This window comes from Pavona decussata, unplaced genomic scaffold, assembly GCF_977016875.1.
Source record: "Pavona decussata unplaced genomic scaffold, jaPavDecu1.1 SCAFFOLD_105, whole genome shotgun sequence".
NCBI lineage: Eukaryota > Metazoa > Cnidaria > Anthozoa > Scleractinia > Agariciidae > Pavona > Pavona decussata.
The window spans coordinates 1,452,443-1,477,500 of NW_028145519.1; the positions used below are offsets into that span (position 1 = coordinate 1,452,443).

The 25,058-nt window shown below is 38.2% G+C and overlaps 2 protein-coding genes, 1 long non-coding RNA gene and 3 pseudogenes across 4 annotated transcripts in view; 1 reads left to right on the top strand and 5 right to left on the bottom strand.

The window, feature by feature from the left end:
- Positions 1-3,279: 3,279 nt before the first annotated feature.
- On the bottom strand, positions 3,280-5,052 carry LOC146471302 (neuropeptide FF receptor 2-like; annotated as a pseudogene).
- Positions 5,053-6,248: 1,196 nt separating this feature from the next.
- On the bottom strand, positions 6,249-13,844 carry LOC146471303 (substance-P receptor-like; annotated as a pseudogene).
- Positions 7,346-11,627, top strand: LOC146471304 (uncharacterized). Its single transcript, XR_014866832.1, has 2 exons — positions 7,346-9,022; positions 10,749-11,627. It is a non-coding gene; the product is annotated as an uncharacterized LOC146471304 (long non-coding RNA).
- A 319-nt stretch (positions 13,845-14,163) lies between the features above and the next one.
- On the bottom strand, positions 14,164-19,064 carry LOC146471305 (cholecystokinin receptor type A-like; annotated as a pseudogene). Its single transcript, XR_014866854.1, has 2 exons — positions 19,012-19,064; positions 14,164-15,426 (listed from the first exon to the last, which is right to left on the bottom strand). The product of XR_014866854.1 is annotated as a cholecystokinin receptor type A-like (transcript).
- Positions 19,065-20,235: 1,171 nt separating this feature from the next.
- On the bottom strand, positions 20,236-21,318 carry LOC146471306 (substance-P receptor-like). Its single transcript, XM_085121049.1, has one exon. The coding sequence runs from the start codon at positions 21,316-21,318 to the stop codon at positions 20,236-20,238; it is 1,083 nt and encodes a 360-aa protein (XP_084977175.1).
- A 2,807-nt stretch (positions 21,319-24,125) lies between these two features.
- The window catches only part of LOC146471307 (neuropeptide receptor 22-like), a 1,023-nt gene continuing 90 nt past the window's right edge, over positions 24,126-25,058 (bottom strand). Inside the window, exon 1 of the mRNA XM_085121050.1 lies at positions 24,126-25,058. This exon is cut by the window's right edge and continues 90 nt beyond it. Coding sequence (XP_084977176.1) covers positions 24,126-25,058 — 933 coding nt within the window.

Genomic DNA, 25,058 nt, shown 5'->3' on the forward strand with positions numbered 1-25,058 from the left:
TGAATAGCTTGTAAACGAAAACAAAAAGAAGACCCAGTGATTTGTCAAAAAAATAAAGCGACTTATTTTTGTCAAAGGAACGGTAGGAGGGTGAGACTCTTTTTTCTAATAACTTGTCAAACACCTCAACTTCCCAGCGTGTGATTTATTGTTCAGCATAGTTTTTCCGGTGTCCTGTAGTATTATTAATTTTGCAGTGGAAGTAAACAAGAAACTAATTAACGTGAAAATTAACGGGGAGCCGAGTAATTTTCTCCGTACAAATTTCTTTATCTTGCACTTTTTCATGGTACCTTTTGGGCCTTAAGCTTGAGAGCCAAAAGGCCATATGTTCTTTCTCATGTACAGCTGTACGGATGGCTACAATTCAATATGATGTACGATTGACGAGTCTTCAATAGCAAAGTATAATTTTTTCAATCATGGTTTATAATGGTTTGTTAATAAATGTCATTGCGTCATTTAGACGAATTACAACATATTTACAAGAGTAACAAAAAAATGATTTGTGTTTTTTTTTTTTTTTTTTTACAATAATTCGAAAACATTACTGCAGATGGGGCCGAGCTACGAGCTAGCCTAAATGATTACAAGTATAAATTTCTAGAAACTAGAATTTCTAGAGAATAGCCACAAAGATTAAAAAACCATGGGTGGAAAAGAAAACCTAAAACTATTTTATCTGTCTGGCATTTTGGCAGCGTGTAATTGGTGCTGTTGCGGAGATTACCACCGTGGCATTGCGATCGTAAAGGAGGTAGATGACGGAGTAAACGCGATCCTGGTAATTGTATCTTTTTTGAAAGAACCTTAAGGCATAGATCGTATCTTCAGTCTAGGCGGATGCAATGAAAAAGATTTAAGGCATCTCGGTAATGGGCATCGAGGAAGAAAATGCCCATGGCGCGGTTTCGTATTAGTATATACTAATTCAGCGATCTTGGCATTTTACGTAATCTGATTGATGCGCTATTTTGGAATAATCTGCATTTTCCACTTTTTAGAAGATAAATAATGCCCTTGCTTGTGAGTCTGTCGAGCAAATCACTAAAATTGACGAAAGAGATACACTAGCTTTCCCTAAAATATCTTACTGTTTTTCGAGGTAAAGCGGCCATTTTGTTATCGGTTGTTTAGTATAAACGAACTAAAAGCATCCGTACGAGGTTTGACTATGGACTGAGAATGACTTTATCTTTATTCTAGCATTTTTCAGGAAAACTTGTCTTTAACACTGTTAAGAACAATATTAAAGTAGCTGAATTCAATAAATACCTGAAAAAGTTTTGCACGAGGAACACGGCAGCGGATGAACTCGAAGAAGACGAAATGTTGGCAACCACAACTGAGTCACGAAAAGCACTCCCCACCGGTTAGTTATCTATTAACGTTCCGCGTAAAATGTGGGCACCCCAATTTCATGGAGTACCGACAGGTACTTCATACTAAATTATTGACCTAAATAAAATGAAGCCCGCTGGTTTTAAAAAATTGGCCTTGAAATGATTTTATTTCTTATTATTTTTTGCTATTGTCAGTCCCAGAGTCCTCTTTATTGTCTATGCCGAGTTTCGTTGTCATGGGAAATGGGGAATTGGTACTATTTAAAAAGCACGGCTTTTTCTCTGTGGTGGCCATATTGGATTTCCGTATTTAGCCTTAGGTTGCGTTTCATTGACTTTCTTCCGGATCAGGAATTAGAATAAGCGAAATAGCCGTTAAATGTCTTTTTTTAAGAAATTTGGGAGGACAAATTCTGCAAACACCATCGCTGACACATGAGAATTTAAGAGCCGCCTTGTACTCCAGTAACACCTAAAACCTCTTATTAGGAATTTCTTGTCATCGTTGTATTTATTCCTATTCAGGAATAGGGTCAATCGAACGCACCCTCAGTTTCACTCGAGTAAACAAAGACCAAAACTTACAATATCAACAAGCTCACCTTTCATCCATGTTGTGCAGTAGTTGCACGCACACACGAGCAGACGAGGTGAGACAAACTGAGTGACGCGCGAGTGCCACGTACACTTATCTGAATAAAAATTTTGTCACCTCTTTGTTTGTCGCAGTCACATTGAATGGAAACTTCCTGCTGTCTCATTGAAGGCACAAAACGCTCTAGCTAGCCAAGAAGTCCGTCAGAAATAATACTTCCCCATTTCCTAGGCTGATGAAAAAAATTTAAAAGCAGGTACTTTTTTGATAAGCAGACAGCCTTTTTCAAAAAGGCGTAAATTACCTTTGTAGCATTGATGGATATCGCGCTGTCAGCTCAATGAGCCAATCAACTGTTTGTATTTTTATTTGACTAAATAATTATCGCCTTGATCTACAACTGCAGTTCGTGCATCACACCCACTGTTTTTTTGCCTGGAACGTTACATAAGATCTCATTCTTTGTCGCGTCACGTGACTGGTTTTGAACAGTCGTCGGCACAATAGGCCATTTTACAGTTGCTTACTCAGTGACTGGGCCATTAACGGTAGCTAGGCTGCCGGTGACGTTGTATTAATACAGACCTCACTGTTTTTATCATGTAAATTGTGTTGTTGTGATGGAAACTAGCCTGCATTTTCATAAGAAAAGTAAAGAGATTTGGTCACCGGCAGCCTCGCTTCCAGCCATAAGCCAGGTAACACAGCAACAACTGTAAAATGGTCTATTACATATTTCACGGATAATGATAAACCTCATCGGCAATTTTTCGGCTCATTTCACATTTGTCTTTTTCCCAACTGATTACCGTCTTATAGATAATGGAATATATGGTTTTGTCTTATTCACGTCGTCAATATAATCTCTGATTGAGTTAAACTCCGGCCTGTTTAAAAACCTTCCTTCGTTAAGCAGTAAGATCCTAACAGAGATAACTTTAGACTTTTTATTCATACTGAAGAAACTACTTCAAGGTTTAATTACCATTACCTTAATTATTTAAATGGTAAGTTGGGGGATAAATTGCTCTCGGTTTCTAATAGAACGGGACAAGCAAAAGATATGATATAGCGAACGAAATTTATCAATTGTCTACATTGTGTATCTTTATTCTTCTCCAGTCATCTCCACAATATACATTAGGAGAGTAAAGGTATTAAAATAACGGAGAAAGGGCCGAAAATAGAAAGACTAATACTAAGACCTAAAGATGAAGAAAAAAAAGGATCTTATATTATTGGTTTTCAAGGTAGAGATTATATAATATGCGCAATAGAACATAAACACACATACATAGACACGGAACAAAACTATTAGTTAGGGCAACACTTCACTTCCTTGTAAATACCTGAAAGTAGCTTACCACTATAACATGTACCAACATTCTAAAAAGAGCAATAATTTAAAGCTTTTGTCTTTACAATTTTCCAACCCTCACGAAGTTTGCTGGGTAAGTTGCCTCGAAGTCGATCTTGCAGTCCGCGAAGGCACGTTCAGTTCTATATCATTAGTATGAAACCTCCTCGACCATAAGCAGTTAATCAAATCTTTCAATCCTTGGCGATACCTTTCACTTAAACTGATATAAACGCATGGGTTCAGGGACGCATTTGAATTCAAAATTATACTCGAAGCTAAAAGCAATTTGCCCATTCCACATGGTAGATGCCAGTTCCATGCAAAATAATAAACAAGTGCTGATACAGTTACTGGAGTAATGCACAAAGCGAAAAGAAAGACAATGATTAAAATCTTTTTCACTATCGCGGCGTCTTCTCTCTGTCTTTGTCGCCTCAGCGTTCTGATTTCCCCAAGCTTTCGTTTTTTCATCTCCATTAAAATAAATTCATAAAGTAAGAACTACAGAAAGTGGTAAGAAAACTAAAAAGACTGAAATAAATATGAAGTAACGCTCTTGTGTCCGCTGTGGGTCAAACTTCGGTGCCCAGGTAAACGTGCAGTACGCCTTGTTTTCTTGCATAGTAAGTCGCGCAGTATAGAAATACGGACCGTGTATACACATAGCAATGGAATTCTTGGTTTTTACATGACGTCATAAAAAACTGAAATTCATAACTAAACACAGTTTTGGGTTTTTATCTTCATCACATATGAGAAAATCTAAATTTCTATCGGCTTGCTTGTTTTCAGCAGGATAGCATTCTTGGTTTTGAAAATAGAGCAGTTTGAATTTTAGATTTTTGCGCAGTGCGTGACAGAAGGATTGCTGCTCTAAACATGTCACATACATGAAAACATCGATTCGCCTCGTGTTATTTTTAGGTCTGATCAGCTAACATTTAATAGACGCGTTAATGTCAATGTGTGAAAGTTCAGCAGAGAGAAGAAAGGCTTTGAAAAAGCCAAGGTAAACCCCAGATGTTTTTGCTGCCGGGTTTCCGGCCGCCATGTTGGTGCCCATCAGACGGGGCACCAACATGGCGTCCCATACTAAACTCTATAATTTTCCGTGGTACATTTTCTGGAATAACTCAATTAGGAGATATCGCACAGCCTTGTGGCTTTCACACGTTGTTTATGTATCACTCTTCTACAACATATCAATTTCTTGACTTTATCTATTGAATGGCTGAGGATTTTATTTTTTCACTTGCGTGACGATGAATGAGGTGAAAACCACCTATTAACACTTTCAAAACCCTTATTGTTATAAGTGGTGGGCGAAACGGGAAAACCACTCCTCGATATCTGTCGATGGCAATAACCACAAGGCTTTGAATGGACACCGCGGTAGAAATGTCTTGAAAGAAGTAGACCAACTTACACAGGATCAAACCCGTTAGTCCGTCTAGCAGCCACCTTCGAGGGCCAGTAAAAATAAAAACGAATTCTCGTGGAACAGCAAACACAGAAATCAGAAGATCGGAGGCAGCCATGTTAGCAATAAGAAAATTCGTCGTAGTCCACATTCGTATATTTTTCAAGACGATGGCGATTACAGCTAAGTTTCCACAGAGCGATATTATCATGATTAGGGAATAAACCAATACCTTGATACATTTTACAGGCGTGCTTTCAGGGTACAGCTCACAATTCGTGACTTGGGTTGAGTTAAGGCTTGTTTGGTTTTCAGTGCAGTTCAATAAACACATGGCAGGAACGGTTGATCTTTGCCAACTGACTATGCTAAAGAAGAGCTTCAAAGTACGGTCGGGCCGTGTTTATATATCTAATGAATCGTTGCCGTGTATGAAAAGAGCACCTGCGGCTAGGAAATAATGATTTGTGGTTTTTATTCATTCGCGGGCATATGATAGACGGGAGTACTTAACCATAATCCTTTTACGTCAGACATATTTCTACGTATAAGATTGACTTTTGTTATTAAGTTAATCAGAAAAACTAACGCAGAGATTTCGACGTTTCGATGACATCCTGTCAGTTTAGTTTTGTCTACTTACTTATGTAAATTTTCTTCATTTTCTTGATAATGATGACAGGATGTCATCGAAACGTCGAAATCTCTCTGCGTTAGTTTTTCTGACTAATTTAAGATATATTTCTAGATTATTATTTTGGAACATACACACCCTCTCGCGAAATGACCCTCAGGGACTGGGAGCGATGAGAGGCGGCTGCATTTGCAAGCTACGGTAGATCATTCTTCTCAGAGAATGATAATGGATAGCTGGGGGCTAATTCAGATCTTCGTCACGTCTCTTTCGCGCTGAAGACATTTAAACCCGATTGTAGATAAAAATCGAAATAACACTTATGGTCGACCAAAAGGCCATATGTTTTTTTTCTCATGTGCAGCTGTACGGATTGCTGCAATTCAATATGATGTACGATTTACAAGTTTCAATAGCAAAGTATATTTTTTTCAATCATGGTTTATATTGGTTTATTAATAAATGTCATTGCGTCTTTTAGACGAATTACAACATGTTAACAAGAATAACAAAAAAACTGATTTAACTGTTTTTTTTTTTTTCACAATAATTCGAAAACATTACTGCTGATGGGGCCGAGCTACGAGCTACCCTAAATGTATTACAAGTATAAATTTCTAGAAACTAGAATTTCTAGAGAATAGCCACAATGTCTTAGGTTGCGTTCGATTGACCTTATTCCGGAATAAGAATAAGCGGTATAGCCTTTAAATTTCTCTGTTTAAGAAATTTAGGAGGACAAATTCTGCAAACACCATCGCTAACTCATGTGAATTTAATAGCCGTCTTGTACTCCAGTAACTCCTAAAACCTCTTATATGGCATTTCTTATCATTGTTGTATTTATTCCTATTCCGGAATAGGGTCAATCGAACGCACCCTTAGTTTTACTCGAGTCAACAAAAACCAAAACTTACAATATCAACAAGCGAAGGCACGTTCAGTTCTATATCATTAGTATGAAACCTCCTCAACCATAAGCAGTTAATCAAATCTTTCAATTATTGGCGATACCTTTCACTTAAACTGATATAAACGCATGGGTTCAGGGACGCATTTGAATACCAAATTAATCTCGTAGCTAAAAGCAATTTGCCCATTCCACATGGTAGATGCCAGTTCCATGCAAAATAATAAACAAGTGCGGATACAGTTACTGGAGTAATGCACAGAGCGAAAAGAAAGACAGTGATTAAAATCTTTTTCACTATCGCCGTGTCTTCTCTCTGTCTTTGTCTATTCAGTGAACCGTTTTTACCAAGCTTTCGTTTTTTCAGCTCCATCAAAATAAGTGCATATAAAGAAGGAACTAAACTATAAATTCAATAGATCTGTTTCAGCCCCAAAGTGCCGTTTCAGCTCTATGGCCCCTGGAGCTGATTTGACTCTTCGTGGGTCCATTTTGTCAATTGGGTCCATATCGACCCCAATAAAAACCGTTTTAGCCCCACCAAAAACCGATTTGGCCCACAGTGGAAAATAATTCGGCCCCTGCGTGCGTATCGGCCCTTATCACTCGAGCTATTTTGTCTCAAATTAGTGGAACCATTACCGTTCAAGTCTAGTTAGCTTCAATGTAGGGCCGTTTAGGCTCCTATTAATGGAGTCGTTTAGACATCGAAGAACAGAGCCAATTTGTTACAACGCAAAATGGCCCCAATCACTTGAGCCATTTTGACTCCGAATGGTATAACCATTTTCAATCAAGCCAAGATGGGTCCAAATTAGGATCGATATACTGAATTTTAACATCAAGCAAAATTGTGACAGGGAGAACTTTGAGGGAAAATTTAATTTATAATTTCCACCTTCTTCTTGAATTATGGTGCATGATTACCGTTGTTCAATAAAATCCCGCGTTTGTCCAGTTGTGGAAAAAAGGCTGCATTTGCTTACTATTGAGTCCTTTTCATTCACCGAACCGGGCTTATATATTCTGGAAGCATGCAGTAGTCTATTTCTGCCACTGTGATTATTTACTGACCGCTTTACGATGGAGAACTTTGCCAAAACGTTCACTGAAGAGGAAATTAAGACATGGCTTGGAACGTCTTCACCGGCAACCATCGAAAGAATATCAAGTAAGCAGTACTTGAGTCCGAGCTTGCTTTAATATTTGCAACTGAGCTCGAATTAAAGCCCGGTAAAAAACATTTTCTTACTTTTCTTTTTGTTTGTTTGTTTTTAGATCGTTCACTTGCACTTAGCGGCCATGATATAGGAAGGCAATTTCCGCCCTGGATACGAGCATACGTCACTCCGAGAAATCTTTGAGAGCCTACTCCCTATACGCGCATGACAAATCGTTCAGGCTGGAGGGTTTCAACAGAAAATTCGTCAAACTAAGGTTTTTTAGTTTGATTTCCACTAGTCTTGGCGATTTGGCTGCAACAGGAAAGTCAAATTATGGACAGCCGATTCCCTTGTGTTAATAATTTGCGATTTATGATTTTCTCTTTACTGTCGGATCGTATATTACCACAAACACATTTGCAACAGAGCGTGTAGTCTTCTTCGATGCTTGCACAATATTTTAAGCTTACTTTCAGGTGAGTCTTTCCATAAGTTTTGTAGCCTTGAATTCTCTTCGTAACTTATCCCCTAAATTTACTGCGGAGAGTGTAGTATCTGATAGCGGTGCTGATAGTTCTTCTGCCGCCTTATTTTTGGTAATTAAGCGACTAGTAAAAATTTAATTGCCATTTGCACCAGATTCTCCTTAGAATGAAATATACAAGCTGCAGCTTAACTTTATCATTTTTATTTATTCCTCATAGCAATGCAAGTCTATTTATTATGATAAGTCGGTTCAAATGTTTTTAAAAACAGTTTTTAAACAATTGATCAAATTGCTTTAGATGCATTGTTTCAAACTATCAATTTATAAATTTCCTTGCTACATGTATGGGGCTGTGCGGAAATCTTGCCAAGCTTTTAGCTGAGGAATCCTAACTGTTAGGCATTGATTGATCAAATTACTATAGATGCATTGTCTCAAACTATTAATTTCTAATTTTTCTTGCTCTGTGGTGCTATGATCAAGGTATATGCCAGTTAGGTGCGAAGCTTTTAGCTGAGGAATCCTAACTGTTAGGCATTGATTGATCAAATTACTATAGATGCATTGTCTCAAACTTTTAATTTCTAATTTTCCTTGCTCTGTGGTGCTATGATCAAGGTATATGCCAGTTAGGTGCAAAGCGTTTAGCTGAGGAATCCTAACTGTTAGGCATTGATTGATCAAATTACTATAGATGCATTGTTTCAAACTATTAATTTCTACTTTTCCTCTCTCTGTGGTACTATGATCAAGGTATATGCCAGTTAGGTGTGAAGCTTTTTGCTGAGGAATCCTAACTGTTAGGCATTGATTGATCAAATTACTATAGATGCATTATTTCAAAGTATTAATTTCTAATTTCCCTTGCTGTGTAGTACTATGATGAAGGTACATGCCAGTTCGGTGCGAAGCTTTTTGCCGATGAATTGTTGTACGTTGTTCGATCACTTAACAGTAGATGCAATGCCTTAAATAGTTATTTATTTCTTTTTCACCTGTGCATGTGATTCTGTGGTCGAGATACATATGTCATTTGTGAGCAAATTTAGCTTCATGCTGAAGTGTTCTATCAACCCTGTTCTCAGGAAGAAGTTAGACTCTAGGAATGAGGTTAGTGTTGTATTAAGCATTGTCATTTATTATGTTGTAACCGATGCCATCAAGTAATTTTGGTATGTTTGTGTGTGATTGAGGAGTAGTTTACAATATTATTTTGACAGTAACTGCATTTTACCAGAAGCTCTTAAGGGTTTCCTATGTTATATCTTTTGGTCTTAGAGTGGATTGTCAAAAATTTATTAGCATACCTGTCTTATCCATAATTTTTTTTGCTCTGGATATAGTTTTTGTGATTCCAACTTATACAAGGACTTTTTTCTTTCTTGTTCTGATGCCAAGTAATTGGTTATCTTCAATTTAGGAACACTATTATCAAGTGTCTTTACCAGCAGGGTACAGAAACAAACATCAATCATGACCTTCCCATCATGTGTAGTTAGGCAAAGAGTATCTAGCTGTTTATTTTTGGCCACTGGACCCTGAGGCAAACAGACTAGATAAAAGCCTGGTTTACACTGCAAGGTTTTTGGGCCCAGCACTCCTAATTTTTGGCATGTGGGGCAATAATTTATGATACTGTACTGCTAATGTTGCCATGTTAAAGTTAAGTTCATCGGCTTGCGTGCCTAAAACTGCCTTGCAAGGTAGCCTCGGCCTGCCAAAAAATGGGCCAGCGTCCCAAATTTAGTCGCACATGTGCACATGATTTTCAACAAACAAAATGGTGTCGTCTGAAAGGTTAGACGCCTCTGTGTCAGGAAAAAAACATGGCAAAACCTGTTCTGTGGAGGCAAGGTCGCCCTTAATAGATTGTCGTTGAATTATCAGTAACCATTTCAAATCTTGTAGTGTAAATGGTCGTGTTAATGTTATGGCGCGCAGACACAAAGAAAACACAATATTCTTTTGTTGGCAAAGTTGGGCAGGGAATATACCAGCAAGGCTAGGATAAAACTCACCGACCGGATAATAACCAAATGAGGGGCCTCGGTACATGGCGCCATACCGAGGGGGTGCCTCATGCATGTACTGCAAGGGGTGGGGGGGGTGGGGGGGGGCATAGTTCACACGTGAAAGTGCATGGGTGGCATAATGTCCTTGGGCCAAGTTAACGAAGTCCAGCAAATCCTATAGCTCCCCCTCCCTGACGGGGCTTCAGCACAGGGCTCAAGGGGTGCCGCAGGCATTAATTCCCCGCCCTTAATTATTTTATTAAACATCTCTGAATAACTGACAAGAGATAGAACAAAATGCAGTGAACAAAAATAGAAAGGATAAAGGATAAGAGAAGGCAAGCAACAACAGAAAATGGGAGGGTGGGAGGGGAAAACTTTGCTGCTGCTCAACTTGCAGCCCTTCAAGAAAGTGGCAACTGAAAAGACTGGCACAGAATAAGATGCAAGGTAGGATGGAAATCACATATCATATTTAGGGTAGACTGCAATAATAATGCGGGCTCAATAGTTGTTGCTTGCCAACATTGACCTTTATTTTATGCTAAAATTTCAATAAACCGGTCTCAAATTTCTAGAAGTATGCCATATGAGGGCCTTTAACAGTGATAGTTATCAGTGACTTGTTTTGCACAGACTTTTTTGTTGATATTCTATCACTCAGCAGCCATCAGTAACAACTTCCCTGTCTTTTGTATCTCTATACCTGGCTTCCAGTGTTTCATCATCATGTTATAAGTATTAATTTTTACTTGCAGTTTTAGTTGGTCAATTGTACCTTGTAAGGTGACTATCTTTCATTTTTTGCTTGTTTTTGTTTACAGAGAACTGCCTCAGTTGATGATAACCTCGCCATTTTTACGCAACTCCAAATTGTTGCTATTGGAGAAGGCTTTGACTCTGACAACCTCTATGTTGCATTTTAAGGAAAGCCGGTTTTGTACAGTATTCCTCACCAGATATCATGGACAACATTAGGGCCTTGCTGTTCTTGTTTTATAATTATATTCGACATGGTATATAAAAACAGCAAAGCCATGTTGTCCTTTTTTTAGAGCAGGCTTAGCAGTCATCTTGTGTTTCAGTTTGGTTTGCCAAAAAAGTTAAAGTGAGAGAATAAAATAATGTTGTGTTGTTCACAAAATGTTTCTCCTGTGTATATATTTATCAGTTTCGTGTATTAGGGAAGTAAAATGAGTGTTAATCAACCAGAAAATTAAAACCATTCTAGGGTAAGCAGTAGTTGATTTTAGCCCTCTAATATAGCTGTTTCTGACTCTCTTGAATCTACAGCAGTTTTAAAGTAAAGTGTCCTTGTGGCTATATTGGAGTTGATTCAGCCCTAAATGTGTATTAATTTTGGTAATTATATGGGCTAAATCAGTCAGCCATTGTGGCCATTGTTTCCCCTTTATGCAGGTTCAAAATGGATCAATTATGGGGCCATTTTGAAGCATCCTAAGAACCATTTTAGTTCTTGTAAGAGGGCTATTTTACATAATTAAGGACCAAAACAGCTCTTATAAAGAATGTCGTTTAACACATGTTGGTGCCAATTTAGTCCTTTAGAGAACGTTTCTTTTGAGTATAAATTGGGCTAAATCGGCCACAAAATATGGGCCAATTTTCCTCCTTTCTGAAGGCATGAGACGGCTCCAGCAGGGCTATTTTGGCCTTCCAATTGCACCATTTCAACCCTTTTAAAAGCCAAAGCAACCTCTCATTTTTTCCAAAATAGCCCCTCTGTGTCTTCGTTTCGGCTACCTTATGAAGGGCTATTTCAGCCTCGTTTACTGGGGCAAAAACAGCTCCATTTCAAATGGGCTAAATTAGCCCCAAAAATTGTACTGTATTTTACTCACCGAAACGGCCCCATTTTAGGGGCTAAAACAGATCTTTTCGATTTACAGTGATACAGAAAGTGGGAAGAAAATTAAAAAGACTGAAATAAATATGAAGTAACGCTCTAGTGTCCGCTGTGGGTCAAACTTCGGTGCCCAGGTAAACGTGCAATACCACTTGTTGTCTTGCATAGTAAGTCGCGCAATATAGAAATACGGACCGTGTATACACATAGCAACAATCCAGATAGTGGGAATTAACACTTTCAAAACCCTTGTTGTTATCAGTGGACGACGAAACGGGAAAACCACTCCTCGATATCTGTCGATGGCAATAACCACAAGGCTTTGGATGGACACCGCGGTAGAAATGTCTTGAAAGAAGTAGACCAACTTACACAGGATCAAACCCGTTAGTCCGTCTAGCAGCCACCTTCGAGGGCCAGTAAAAATAAAAACGAATTCTCGTGGAATAGCAAACACAGAAATCAGAAGATCGGAGGAGGCCATGTTAACAATAAGAAAATTGGTCGTAGTCCACATTCGTATATTTTTCAAGACGGTGGCGATTATAGCTAAGTTTCCACAGAGCGATATTATCATGATCATAGAATAAACCAATGCCTTGATACATTTTACAGACGTGCTTTCAGGGTACAGCTCACAATTCGTGACTTGGGTTGAGTTAAGCTTGTTTGGTTTTCAGTGCAGCTCAATAAACTTATTGTAGGAACTCTTGATCTTAGCCAACTGACTATGCTAAAGAAGAGCTTCAAGGTACGGTCGGGGTGTGTTTATTTATCTAATGAATCGTTGCCGTGTATGAAAAGAGCACCTGCGGCTAGGTAATAATGATTTGCGGTTTTATTCATTCGCGGGCATATCTTGATAGACGGGAGTACTTAACCATTTCACGTCAGATATATTTCTAGATTATTGTTTTGGAACATACACACCCTCTCGCGAAACGCCCCTCGGGGACCGGGAGCGATGAGAGGCGGCTGTATTCACAAGCTATGGTAATCATTCTTCACAGAGATTGATAATGGATAGCTGGGGGCTACTGCAGTTCTTCGTCACCTTTCTTTCGGGCTGAAGACAATTAAAGCCGGTTGTAAATAAAAATCGAAATTACACTTATGGTCAACCTGATTGTGTCATTCACTTCTCAAGGGAAAGTATAAGGTAAAGTATATTACTGGGGTTTTTCTTGTACACTTGCCAAACGAGGTTTTTTTTTTGTTGTTGTTGTTGTTTTTTTTCGGCTTGTGTTCTGAGACGTGACTAGCCATTTTGTTAAAATTGAAATTGTGACGTATGAATTGACTCAGTGTTCGTTTTTCTCCATTCATTGGGTCATACTTTAATCTGCTAGGGTCATCTCCTTTGAGCAGGAAGCCTTTAAGGCCCCAATATCAACTTGAACATTGTCCTCACTGCCGTCCCTATATTGTAGCTGTTGGAAGATTTTTTAAATTTGATCTCATCACCAATACGTTTCGTTTTCTCGTGATCATTTCTTTCGGTTAGCAGTTGAAGCTCTGTAGCATCCGTTAATCCAATTGCAATTTGAGTGGTATTGATTTATCGTACAATCCAAGACGTTATTTATTTAAAGAGGTTTTTGACAACGGTTGTTTCTCGGTACTCTAATGGTGGTCTTTGTTGACTAAGCTCTCAAAAGGTCACAATCAATATTAGAGACGCTTCGAGACTAGGAAGATATTCGAGACATGAGGAATCATTTCGACAGATAATTCCGGTGAAATTTGAGATATCAATGTCTTTGACACTTTCACAATTGATTCTTTAAAGCGTAAGTTTTTTGGGGTTAAGGGTAGGGGGTATTAAAAAAACCTATCCAAAACCATCCAATAAACGACGTGTTTAGCGTAGTTTTGCTCTTTTTCCTCTTCATTTACCCGCGAAATTGTTGTTTAAAAAAGGAGGAAGGACAGTGGAAGCACCCGATTTTGCTCGTTTTAACGAATGGAAGCGAACAGTCATGAAGCTGTCCCGAGTTCTTTACGTTCGTAATCGAGTACTCGAAACGCCATAAGATTTGTTACCACACCACATTCGGATTTTTTTTGTTTTTAGCTCTCGGCTGGAATGGCTGGTGGTACGTTATTTCGTGACGACCTTCTCTCATCTATGGCACTCTAAATCCTAAAATAAAGAAACCTTAGTTTGTTTGTTAATTGTTACAAAATCTTGTCATGTTTTTGTCTTTAATTTCTTTGATTTCCTTTGGCGGTTTTAAGTTAAACTAAGCTAAGCAACTCTCGGGAAATCAAAGACTTTGTGAACATACTGATCTTCTCTCTTACTTTAAAATAAAATTATTGCTTTGGACACAAAGAGATAGAATCTGTCTTTATTTATTTTGGCAGTTAAGTCCAAGGTGAAGACATTGACAACAAAGAATAAAGCAATGCATGTTAAATGAGTAATGTTTTTAATAACTTTATAACGACCTTCTAATTCTTAGTTATGGGAAATGATTTCGAAATTCTCTTTTTTTTTATCATCTAGTCATTGTAGTTGAGGTTGAGGGTGGCTCATTCCCATTTCATCGTTGATATCTTTGTACCAGAAACGCAGTCCGCGTAAAATGTCTATCAATCCCTTGCGATATCTACCATTGAATACGAAATAAATCAGACGTGTTGTCGCAGAGTTAGAAAATAAAACAAAATGGACCGCAAACCCAAGCTGTTCTATATTACACGGCAGTTTCAGTTTCCATACAAAAAACGCAAAATTCCATAAATGTAAAGTGGCAAAACGCAAAATACAAAAGCAACCATTATAGTGCCGATGTTCTTAATCACCTTAACGTGTTCTTCATGTCGTTTGCGCGAAATAGTCGATAAAGACCCATTTTCGATTCGTTAATTTTCTTTAAATTTAACATGATTCGTGAATATATAACAGTCAAAACAGGAAATGGTAAAGGAAGGAGGGTAAATAGCACTATCATATATGGTTTCAGTACTTTTGGGGGTCCGAAATCTGGCAACCAATCGCATTTGGTCTTGTTAGTGTTTGCGGACACGAGTTGGTAGGTATAAAAGTATATGCTGTGTAGGCCCATGGATAACAGCCATACTAGCGCGATGATAACTTTACAGCGTTTTCGTGTTATGGTAGCAGGACGAAACGGTAGCATAACTACCAGACTCAAAGTTGAAACAGTCGTTGAAGTGTCTTGAAAGAAATAGCCGAGCTTGCAGGAAATGGAACCCCAAATTCCGTCTATTAACCAGCTCCGAGGACCAACAACGATAGAGTTAGATTGGCAGAGCAAACGTCGAAATGAGCAAATCTGATGCTGCCATGTTTGCAATGAGGTAGTTGATGGTTGTGTGCATACGTTTGCTCCGTACGACGGTGGAAATGATGACAATATTTCCAAGAAAAGAAGTAACCAGAAGTATGCTGTAAGCCATAATCTTAACAAACTTTATGTTACTGATATCTTTTGAGAATGGTATGCAATTTTCACCTGTCGTCAGCGCAGTGAAGTTTCCAGAGACCGTAGGGGAAACATCTGAAGACGAATTTAAACTCAGTTGGCTCATGGTGTTCGGGCACAAGGCGACTAAGTTGGAAAGCTTGTGATCTTGACTTGAAGACGAGCAGAACTTTTATTTAAGGGCTGTGAAAAAAAGATAGAAAGTAAAGAAAATGATACAAGACTCTGCAATGTCGGATATCCTTTATCAAGGGTGCACCTTTCCTAAAAACCTATCAGTGTACATTTCATATCTAAGGTGTAAAAGTAACATTACGGCACTTTACTATCAGCTGCGATCAACATCAAATGAATTGCTTAACAGGCAGCCTTTAATTCAGAGGATCGTTTCAACTTCCATAATAAGTGTAATGTGCTAAAGTGAACTAAACAGGACACGAAGTGAACAACGAGCAGCCATTTTCAAGCACATGTTTGACACATGTAAACTTGTGATTGTAAACACGCAAAAGGTTTGAACGTTAAGGTGTTTTCATAATCAACCGAATGTTATTTTTACTACATTCTCCTTTTCTTAGCGTTTATTAAGACACCATAATTACTTCTGTAGGATCATTATTCACAGAGGTACGAGTTTTCAAATATTTTATACGATATTTTTTTCTTATTCTACATGCACGTCTCTTGCTTTACACAGACAGTTTAATCTTTTCTATAGCATACATATTCCTGGAGAACGGAACTTTTGAAAGTTCTATTTTCGAGTTGCAAAATTTAATAATTTCTACCACACGGTTCTCATGCGCATGTAAACAACAAGCACAAGTTTTGAATGTCAAATATTATAAGGAACAGTCAAATGTTAATTTCCTCTATTCTCCTGGCAAGAATTATTTTCTAGCAGCGTTATTATTATTATTAACAGAAGTAGAATTTTTTTCTGAAAAATTACAGGCAGATGGTCCGGCATTAAACTGACCTCTGAGATCTGATCAATTCTAGAGGAAGATGATGGCGGAAACGCAATCCTGGCAATTGTATCTTTTTAATAACTTTTAAGGCATAGTTCGTATCTTCAGTCTAGGCGGATGCTATTAGAAAAAGCTAAGGCGTCTCGGTAATGGACATCAGGGACGAACATGCGCATGGCGCGGTTTCGTATCAGTATGTACTAATTCAGCGACCTTGGTATTTTACGCAATCTGATTGGTGCGCTATCTTGGAATAATCTGCATTTTCCACCTCCCAGAAGGTAAATAATGCCCTTGCTCATGGGTCTGCAGAAGAAATCCTCAAAATTGACGAGATAAACCAGTTTCCCTAAAATATCTTACATTTTGTCATCGATTGTTTAGTATAAACGAACTAAAAGCATCCATACGAGGTTTGACGATTAGCTGAGAATTACTTCATCTTTATTCTAGCGTTTTTCAGGAAAACTTGTCTTTAACACTGTTAAGAACAATATTAAAGTAGATAAATTCAATAAATACCTCAGAAAGTTTTGCACGAGGAACACGGCAGCGGGTGAACTCGAAAAAGACGAAATGCTGGCAACCACAACTGAGTCACGAAAAGCACTCCCCACCGGTTTGTTATCTGTTAACGTTCCGCGTAAAATATGGGCACATTAATTGCATGGAGTACAGACAGATGCTTCATACTAAATTATTGACCTAATTAAAATGAAGCCCGCTGGTTTAAAAAAATTGGCCTTGAAATGATTTTATTTCTTATTATTTTTCGCTATTGTCAGTCCCAGCGTCCTCTTTATTGTCTATGCCGAGTTTCGTTGTCATGGGAAATGGGGAACTGATACTAATAAAAAGCATGGCTCTTTCCCTGTGGTGGCCATATTGGATTTCCGTATTTAGCCTTAGGGCTGGTTTCCATATGATCGCAGACGATCGTAGATCGCAGATCGCAGACAATCGCAGACGATCGCAAAAAAGGCTGATCGCAGAGCCGACCATAGCCATACGTTTTGGTCAGCAGAAATGTCAAACGTGCGTGTAGCAAACAACATCGCGAAGGTGGAGGAGCGGAGATTTTGCTGCAAGCAAATTTACTTCTTCTGTTTGTCATGAAGCGACGTCGTTGTCAGCTCCAAAACCGTCGAAAACATCGGTTTTGGATTCGATAACGACCGTACGCAGTACTTATATTGCGAAATTTGGCCCCCGCTTCCCCGGCCAATAAAGTAAACTTCTGTTCGATTTTGTCCCAAAAGTTGCCCTTTTTGTTCTTGTCTTTAAAATCTTTGCTTTGCACCTTCATAACGTGCAACTTCCTCCATTAATTCCTCGTTACCAACATGTTCAATCTCAGCCATGATGACAACGAATTGAGTGTTGCTACGTTGACGTTCCTACAATCGAACACACGAGTGTTGAATCGTGAGAGAAAACACGAAATATTATGGGATGCGTTTCGATCGCGGATCGCAAAACTTTGGTTTCCATATGATCGCACAATCGCAATTGTTCGCAGACGATCGCAGGAGATAGACCATGGTTTTATCTCCTGCGATCGTCTGCGATCGCGATAGCAGGATCGCAGACGATCACAGAAGTATGTTTCCATATGAGCGTAGACGATCGCAGACCTTATTGCGATCTGCGATCTGCGATCCGCGATCAGCAAATAAATTATTCAAATCTATAGGTATTATTCATAAATCTAGATTCTTTATCTCTACTCACTCCCTTCGTACTTTATACAATTCTATGATCCTTCCATATTTATATTATTGCAATTTAGCTTGGGCTGGTACCTATAAGTCAAACCTTCAAAGAATTGTAACCTTACAGAAACGTGCGTTAAGAATAGTAAGCAATTCTACATACATTGCCCATACTGGCCCTATTTTTAAGGAACTTAAACTCTTAAAATTTCATGATATCCATTCGTTTCAATTAGGTACTTTTATGTTTTCATTCAAGAACTCTACACTCCCTTCCAAATTCAATAACTTTTTTTACTGAATAGTCAATTCCATAATTAGAATACTAGGAATGCTCAGTCCTTCCGCTTGCCACTGTGCAGAACGAACACCAGTAAGTTTTACAATTTACTTTCAAGGTCCAAACTTTTATAATTCGCTAAATTTTGACATAACTAGTTCTCCCTCCTCCGCTACTTTTAAAAGAAAGCTTAAAGATTTTCTTCTCTCTAGGTATTAACTTCTCTAAGGCTGTATTTCTTAACTAACTTACTTAATATGTGTGTGCGTGTGTGTGTTTACGTGTGCGCGGTCAAAGTTAATTATCATAAGTCCATATTCTAATTCTAATATAAGATAGCTATTTTTTAAAAGTGAGGAAGCCTGACTTTATAAGCCTCGTGGTTTCTTTCAGGTTTTCTCACCATTTATTTTCTTTCGTCAATTTTCATCATTTTTTTTCCATATGTAATTGTTGTATATGGCAAAATAAGTATTATATTGTATTGTATTATTGTATTGTATCATATGGAAACCAGCCTTTAAGTTGCGTTTGATTGACCTTCTTCCGGAATAAGAATAAGCGGAATAGCCGTTACATTTCTCTTTTTAAGAAATTTCGGAGGACAAATTCTGCAAACACCATCGCTGACACATGAGAATTTAAGAGCCGTTTTGTACTCTAGTAACTCCTAAAACCTCTTATGAGGGATTTCTTGTCATCGTTGTATTTATTCCTATTCCGGAATAGGGTCAATTCAATCGAACGCACCCTTAGTTTCACTCGAGTCAACAAAGACCAAAACTTACAATATCAACAAGCTCACCTTTTATCCATGTTGTGCAGTAGTTGCACGCACACACGAGCAGACGAGGTGAGACAAACTGAGTGACACGCGAGTGCCACGTGCACTTATCTGAATAAAAATTTTGTCACCTCTTTGTTTGTCGCAGTCACATTGAATGGAAACTTTCTGCTGTCTCATTGAAGGCACAAAGCGCTCTAGCTAGCCAAGAAGTCAGGCAGAAATAATACTTCCCCATTTCCTAGGCTAATGAAAAAAATTTAAAAGCAGGTAGTTTTTTGATAAGCAGGCAGCCTTTTTCAAAAAGGCGTAAATTACCTTTGTAGCATTGATGGATATCGCACTGTCAGCTCAATAGGCCAATCAACTGTTTGCATTTTTATTTGACTAAGTAATTATTGCCTTGATCTACGAAGGCAGTTCGTGCATCACACCCACTGTTTTTTTGCCTGGAACGTTACTTAAGATCCCATTCTTTGTCGTGTCACGTGGCTGGTTTTGAACAGTCATCGACACAATTACATATTTCATGGCTAATAATAAACCTCATCGGCAATATTTCGGCTCATTTCTTATTTGTCTTTTGCCCAACTGATTACCGTCATATAGATAATGGAATCTATGGTTTTGTCTTATTTACATTGCAATATAATCTCTGATTTAGTTTAACTCCGGCCTGTTTAAAAACCTTCCTTCGTTAAGCAGTAGGATTTTTTCCTTTTTTACATCACCTGTTCCTAACCGAGATAACTTTAGACTTTTTATTTATAAAGAAACTTTTTCAAGGTTAATTACCATTACCTTAATTATTTTAATGGTGAGTTGGGTGATAAATTGCTCTCGGTTTCTAATAGAACGGCACAAGCAAAAGATATCATATAGCGAACGAAATTTATCAATTGTCTACCTTGTGTATCTTTATTCTTCTCCAGTCATCTCCACAATATACATTAGGAGAATAGAGGTATTAAAATAACGGAGAAAGGGCCAAAACTAGAAAGACTAATACTAAGACCTAAAGATGAAGAAAAAAAGGGATCTTATATTATTGGTTTTCAAGGGATAGATTATATAATATGCGTAATAGAACATAAACACACATACATAGACACGGAACGAAACTATTAGTGGGGGCAACACTTCACTTCCTTGTAAATACTTGAAAGTAGCTTACCACTGTAACATGAGGCAACATTCTGAAAAGGGCAATAATTTAAGGCTTTTGTCTTTACAATTTTCCAATCCTCACGAAGTTTGCTGGGTAAGTTGCTTCGAAGTCGATCTTGCAGTCAAAGGCACGTTCAGTTCTATTTCATTAGTATGAAACCTCCTCGACCATAAGCAGTTAATCAAATCTTTCAATCCTTGGCGATACCTTTCACTTAAACTGATATAAACGCATGGGTTCAGGGACGCATTTGAATAGAAGATGAATTTCGCAGCTGAAAATAGTTCGCCCATTCCACATGGTACATGCCAGTTCCATGCAAAATAATACACAAGTGCGGATACAGTTACTGGAGTAATGCACAGAGCGAAAAGAAAGACAATGATTAAAATCTTTTTCACTATTGCGGCGTCTTCCCTCTGTCGTTGTCTATTCAGTGTACCGCTTTCCTCAAGCTTTCGTTTTTTCAGCTCCATCAAAATAAGTGCATATAAAGTGAGAATTACAGAAAGTGGTAAGAAAATTAAAAAGACTGAAATAAATATGAAGTAACGCTCTTGTGTCCGCTGTGGATCAAACTTCGGTGCCCAGGTAAACGTGCAGTACGACTTGTCGTCTTGCATGATAAGTCGTGCAGTATAGAAATACGGACCGTGTATACACATAGCAACGATCCAGATAATGGGAATTAACACTTTCAAAACCCTTGTTGTTGTTATAAGTGGAGGACGAAACGGGAAAACCACTCCTCGATATCTGTCGATGGCAATAACCACAAGGCTTTGGATGGACACCGCGGTAGAAATGTCTTGAAAGAAGTAGACCAACTTACACAGGATCAAACCCGTTAGTCCGTCTAGCAGCCACCTTCGAGGGCCGGTAAAAATAAAAACGAATTCTCGTGGAATAGCAAACACAGAAATCAGAAGATCAGAGACGGCCATGTTAGCAATTAGAAAATTCGTCGTTGTCCACATTCGTATATTTTTCACGACGATGACGATTACAGCTACGTTTCCACAGAGCGATATTATCATGATTAGGGAATAAACCAATACCTTGATACATTTTACAGACGTGCTTTCATGATACAGCTCACAAATGCTGACTTGGGATGAGTTGAGGCTTGTTTGGTTTTCAGTGCAGTTCAATAAACACATGGCAGGAACGGTTGATCTTTGCCAACTGACTATGCTAAAGAAGAGCTTCAAAGAACAGTCGGGATGTGTTTATTAATCTAAAAATCGTTGCCGTGTATGAAAAGAGCACCTGCGGCTAGGTAATAATGATTGGTGGTTTTTATTCATTCGCGGGCATATGATAGACGGGAGTACTTAATGACAATCATTTTTCATCAGATATATTTCTACGTATAAGATTGACTTTTGTTATTAAATTAATCAGAAAAACTAACGCAGAGAGATTTTGACGTTTCGATGACATCCTGTCAGTTTAGTTTTGTCTACTTACTTATGTAAATTTTCTCCATTTTCTTGATAATGATGACAGGATGTCATCGAAACGTCGAAATCTCTCTGCGTTAGTTTTTCTGATTAATTTAAGATATATTTCTAGATTATTATTTTGGAACATACACACCCTCTCGCAAAACGCCCCTCGGGGATCGGGAGCGATGAGAGGCGGCTGTATTTGCAGGCTATGGTGATCATTCTTCTCAGAGATTGATAATGGATAGCTTGGGGCTAATTCAGATCTTCGTCACGTTTCTATCGCGCTGAAGACAATTAAAGCCGGTTGTAGATAAAAATCGAAATTACACTTATGGTCAACCTGATTATGTCATTCACTTCTCAAGGTGAAGTATATCGTAAAGTATATTACTGGGGTTTTTCTTGTACACTTGCCAAACGATGTTTTTTTTTTTCGGCTTGTGTTCTAAGACGTGACGAACCATTTTGGTGAAATTGAAATTGTGACGTATGAATTGACTCAGTGTTCGTTTTTCTTCACTCATTGGGTCATACTTCAATGTACTAGGGGCTGAGGACAATTAAAGCCAGCTGTGGATAAAAATATCTTCGACCTGATTAATTCATTCACTTCTCCAGGTAAAGTATATTAATGTTTTTTTTTTTTTATTTTTTTTCTTGAACACTTGCCAAACGACTTTTATTTTTTCGACTTGTGTTCTAAGACGTGACTCACCATTTCGGTAAAATTGAAATGTGACGTATGAATTGACTCAGTGTCCGTTTTTCTCCATTCATTGGGTCATACTTCAATCTGCGAGGGTCATTTCCTTTGAGCAGGAAGCCTTTCAGGCCCCAATATCAACTTGAACATTGTCCTCATTGCCGTCCCTATATTGTAGCTGTTGGAAGATTTTTTGAATTTTATCTCATCACCAATACGTTTCGTCTTCGCGTGATCATTTCTTTCGGTTAGCAGTTGAAGCTCTGTAGCATCCGTTAATTCAATTGCAATTTGAGTAGTATTGATTTATCGTACAATCCAAGTCGTTTTAAACTTTTGAGAGCTTTTTGACAACGATTGTCTCTCTGTTCTCTAATGGTGGTCTTTGTTTACTAAGCTCTTTGGAAAGATCACAGAGTACAAACACCTCGGAAGCAAAAGGTCACAATCAATTTTAGAGACGTTATTTATTTAAAGAGCTTTTTGACAACGATTGTCTCTCGGTACTCTAATGGTGTTCTTTGTTGACTAAGCTCTCAAAAGGTCACAATCAATTTTAGAGACGCTTGGAGACTAGGAAGATATTCGAGACATGAGGAATCTTTTCGTCAGATAACTCCGGTGAAATTTGAGATAATAGTGTCTTTGACACGTTCACAATTCATTCTTTGAAGCGTACGTTTTTGGGGTGGAGAGTAAGGGGTGTTAAAAAACCTATCCAAAACCATTCAAAAAACAACGTGTTCTGGACAGTTTCGCTCTTTTTCTTCTTCATTTGCCCTCGAAATTGTTGTTTAAAACAGGAGGGAGGACGTTTGAGGTACCCGATTTTGCTTGTTTTAATGAGTACAAGCGAACTCTCAGGAAGCCGTCCCGAGTTCTTTACGTTCGTAATCGAGTACTCAAAATGTCATAAGATTTGTTACCACAGCACATTCGGAATTTTTTTTTTTTTTTTTTTTTTTTTTTTTTAGCTCTCGGCTGGAATCGCTGGTGCTACGTGGAATTGCAGCGGCGTTTAACCCGGCTAAGTTCCCAAGGAAGAACTCGAAGCGGGGACATTTGCTGGTATGCTAGGTTTGCCATGTAAATTGATCATGCAGTATTTTACTTTTATTTTGGATGGTATGATTTATTTCTTCAATGTTTTTATCACTGTTAAGTACCAGATTAAAGTCGATAAATTTAATAAATACTCGAGAAAGATTTGCACGGGAACACAAATGATGACAGCGGGTGAACTCGAAGAAGACAACTGAGTCACGTAAAGCAGATTAGGTTGGGAACGCGTACTTCCACTACAAATTTACCACTTGACTTAGAAAGTTTAATATATTACAGTTATGAGTCGATTAAGGCACAGTAAATCACTTCTAAGTCTTATTTCGTGACGACCGGCTTCTCTCATCTATGGCACTCTGAATCCTAAAATAAAGAAACCTTACTTTGTTTGTTAATTGTTACAAAATCTTGTCATGTTTTTGTCTTTAATTTCTTTGATTTCTTTGGCGGTTTCAAGTTAAACTAAGCTAAGCAACTCTCGGGAAATCAAAGAGTTTGTAAACATACTGATCTTCTCTCTTACTTGAAAATAAAATTATTGATTTGGACACAAAGAGATAGAACCTGTCTTTATTTATTTTGGCAGTTAAGTCCAAGATGAAGACATTGACAACAAAGAATAAAGCAATGCACGTTTAATGAGTTATGTCCAATAACTTTATAACGACCTTCTAATTCTTAGTTATGGGAAATGATTTTGAAATTCTCTTTTTTTTATCATCTAGTCATTGTAGTTGAGGTTGAAGGTGGCTCATTCCCATTTCATCGTTGATATCAGTTTGTACCAGAAACGCAGTCCGCGTAAAATGTCTATCAATCCCTTCCGATATCTATCATTGAATACGAAGTAAATTAGAGGTGTTATCGCTGAGTTAGAAAATAAAACAAAATGGACTGCAAACCCAAGCTGTTCTATATTACGCGGCATTTTCAGTTTCCATACAAAAAAACACAAAGTTCCATAAATGTAAAGTGGCAAAACGCAAAATACAAAAGCAACCATTATAGTGCAGATGTTCTTCATCGCCTTAACGTTTCCTTCATTTCGTTTGCGCGAAATAGTCGATAAAGACCCATTTTCGATTCGTTCCTTCCTTAAATTTAAAACGATTTGAGAATATATAACAGTCAAAACAGGAAATGGTGAAGGAAGAAAGCTAAAAAGCACTATCATATATGGTTCCAGTACTTCCTGGGGTCCGAAATCTGGCGACCAATCGCATTTGGTCTTGTTTGTGTTTGCGGACACGAGCTGGTAGGTATAAAAGTATATGCTGTGTAGGCCCATGGATAACAGCCATACTAGCGCGATGATAACTTTACAGCGTTTTCGTGTTATGGTAGGAGGACGAAACGGAAAAAGGATTCCTCCGTATCTATCAATGGCAATAACTACCAGACTCAAAGTTGAAACAGCCGTTGAAGTGTCTTGAAAGAAATAGCCGAGCTTGCAGGAAATGGAGCCCCTAATTCCGTCTATTAACCATCTCCGAGGACCAACCACGATTTCGGAGAGTTTGATTGGCACAGCAAACGTCGAAATGAGCAAATCTGATGCTGCCATGTTTGCAATGAGGTAGTCAGTGATAGTTGTGTGCATACGTTTGCTCCGTACGACGGTAGAAATGATGACAATATTTCCAAGAAAAGAAGTAACCAGTATGCTGTAAGCCATAATCTTAAT

Coding starts and splice junctions, on each gene's coding strand:
- LOC146471306 (XM_085121049.1), bottom strand. CDS start 21,318: ATGTGTTTATTGAACTGCACTGAAAACCAAACAAGCCTCAACTCATCC.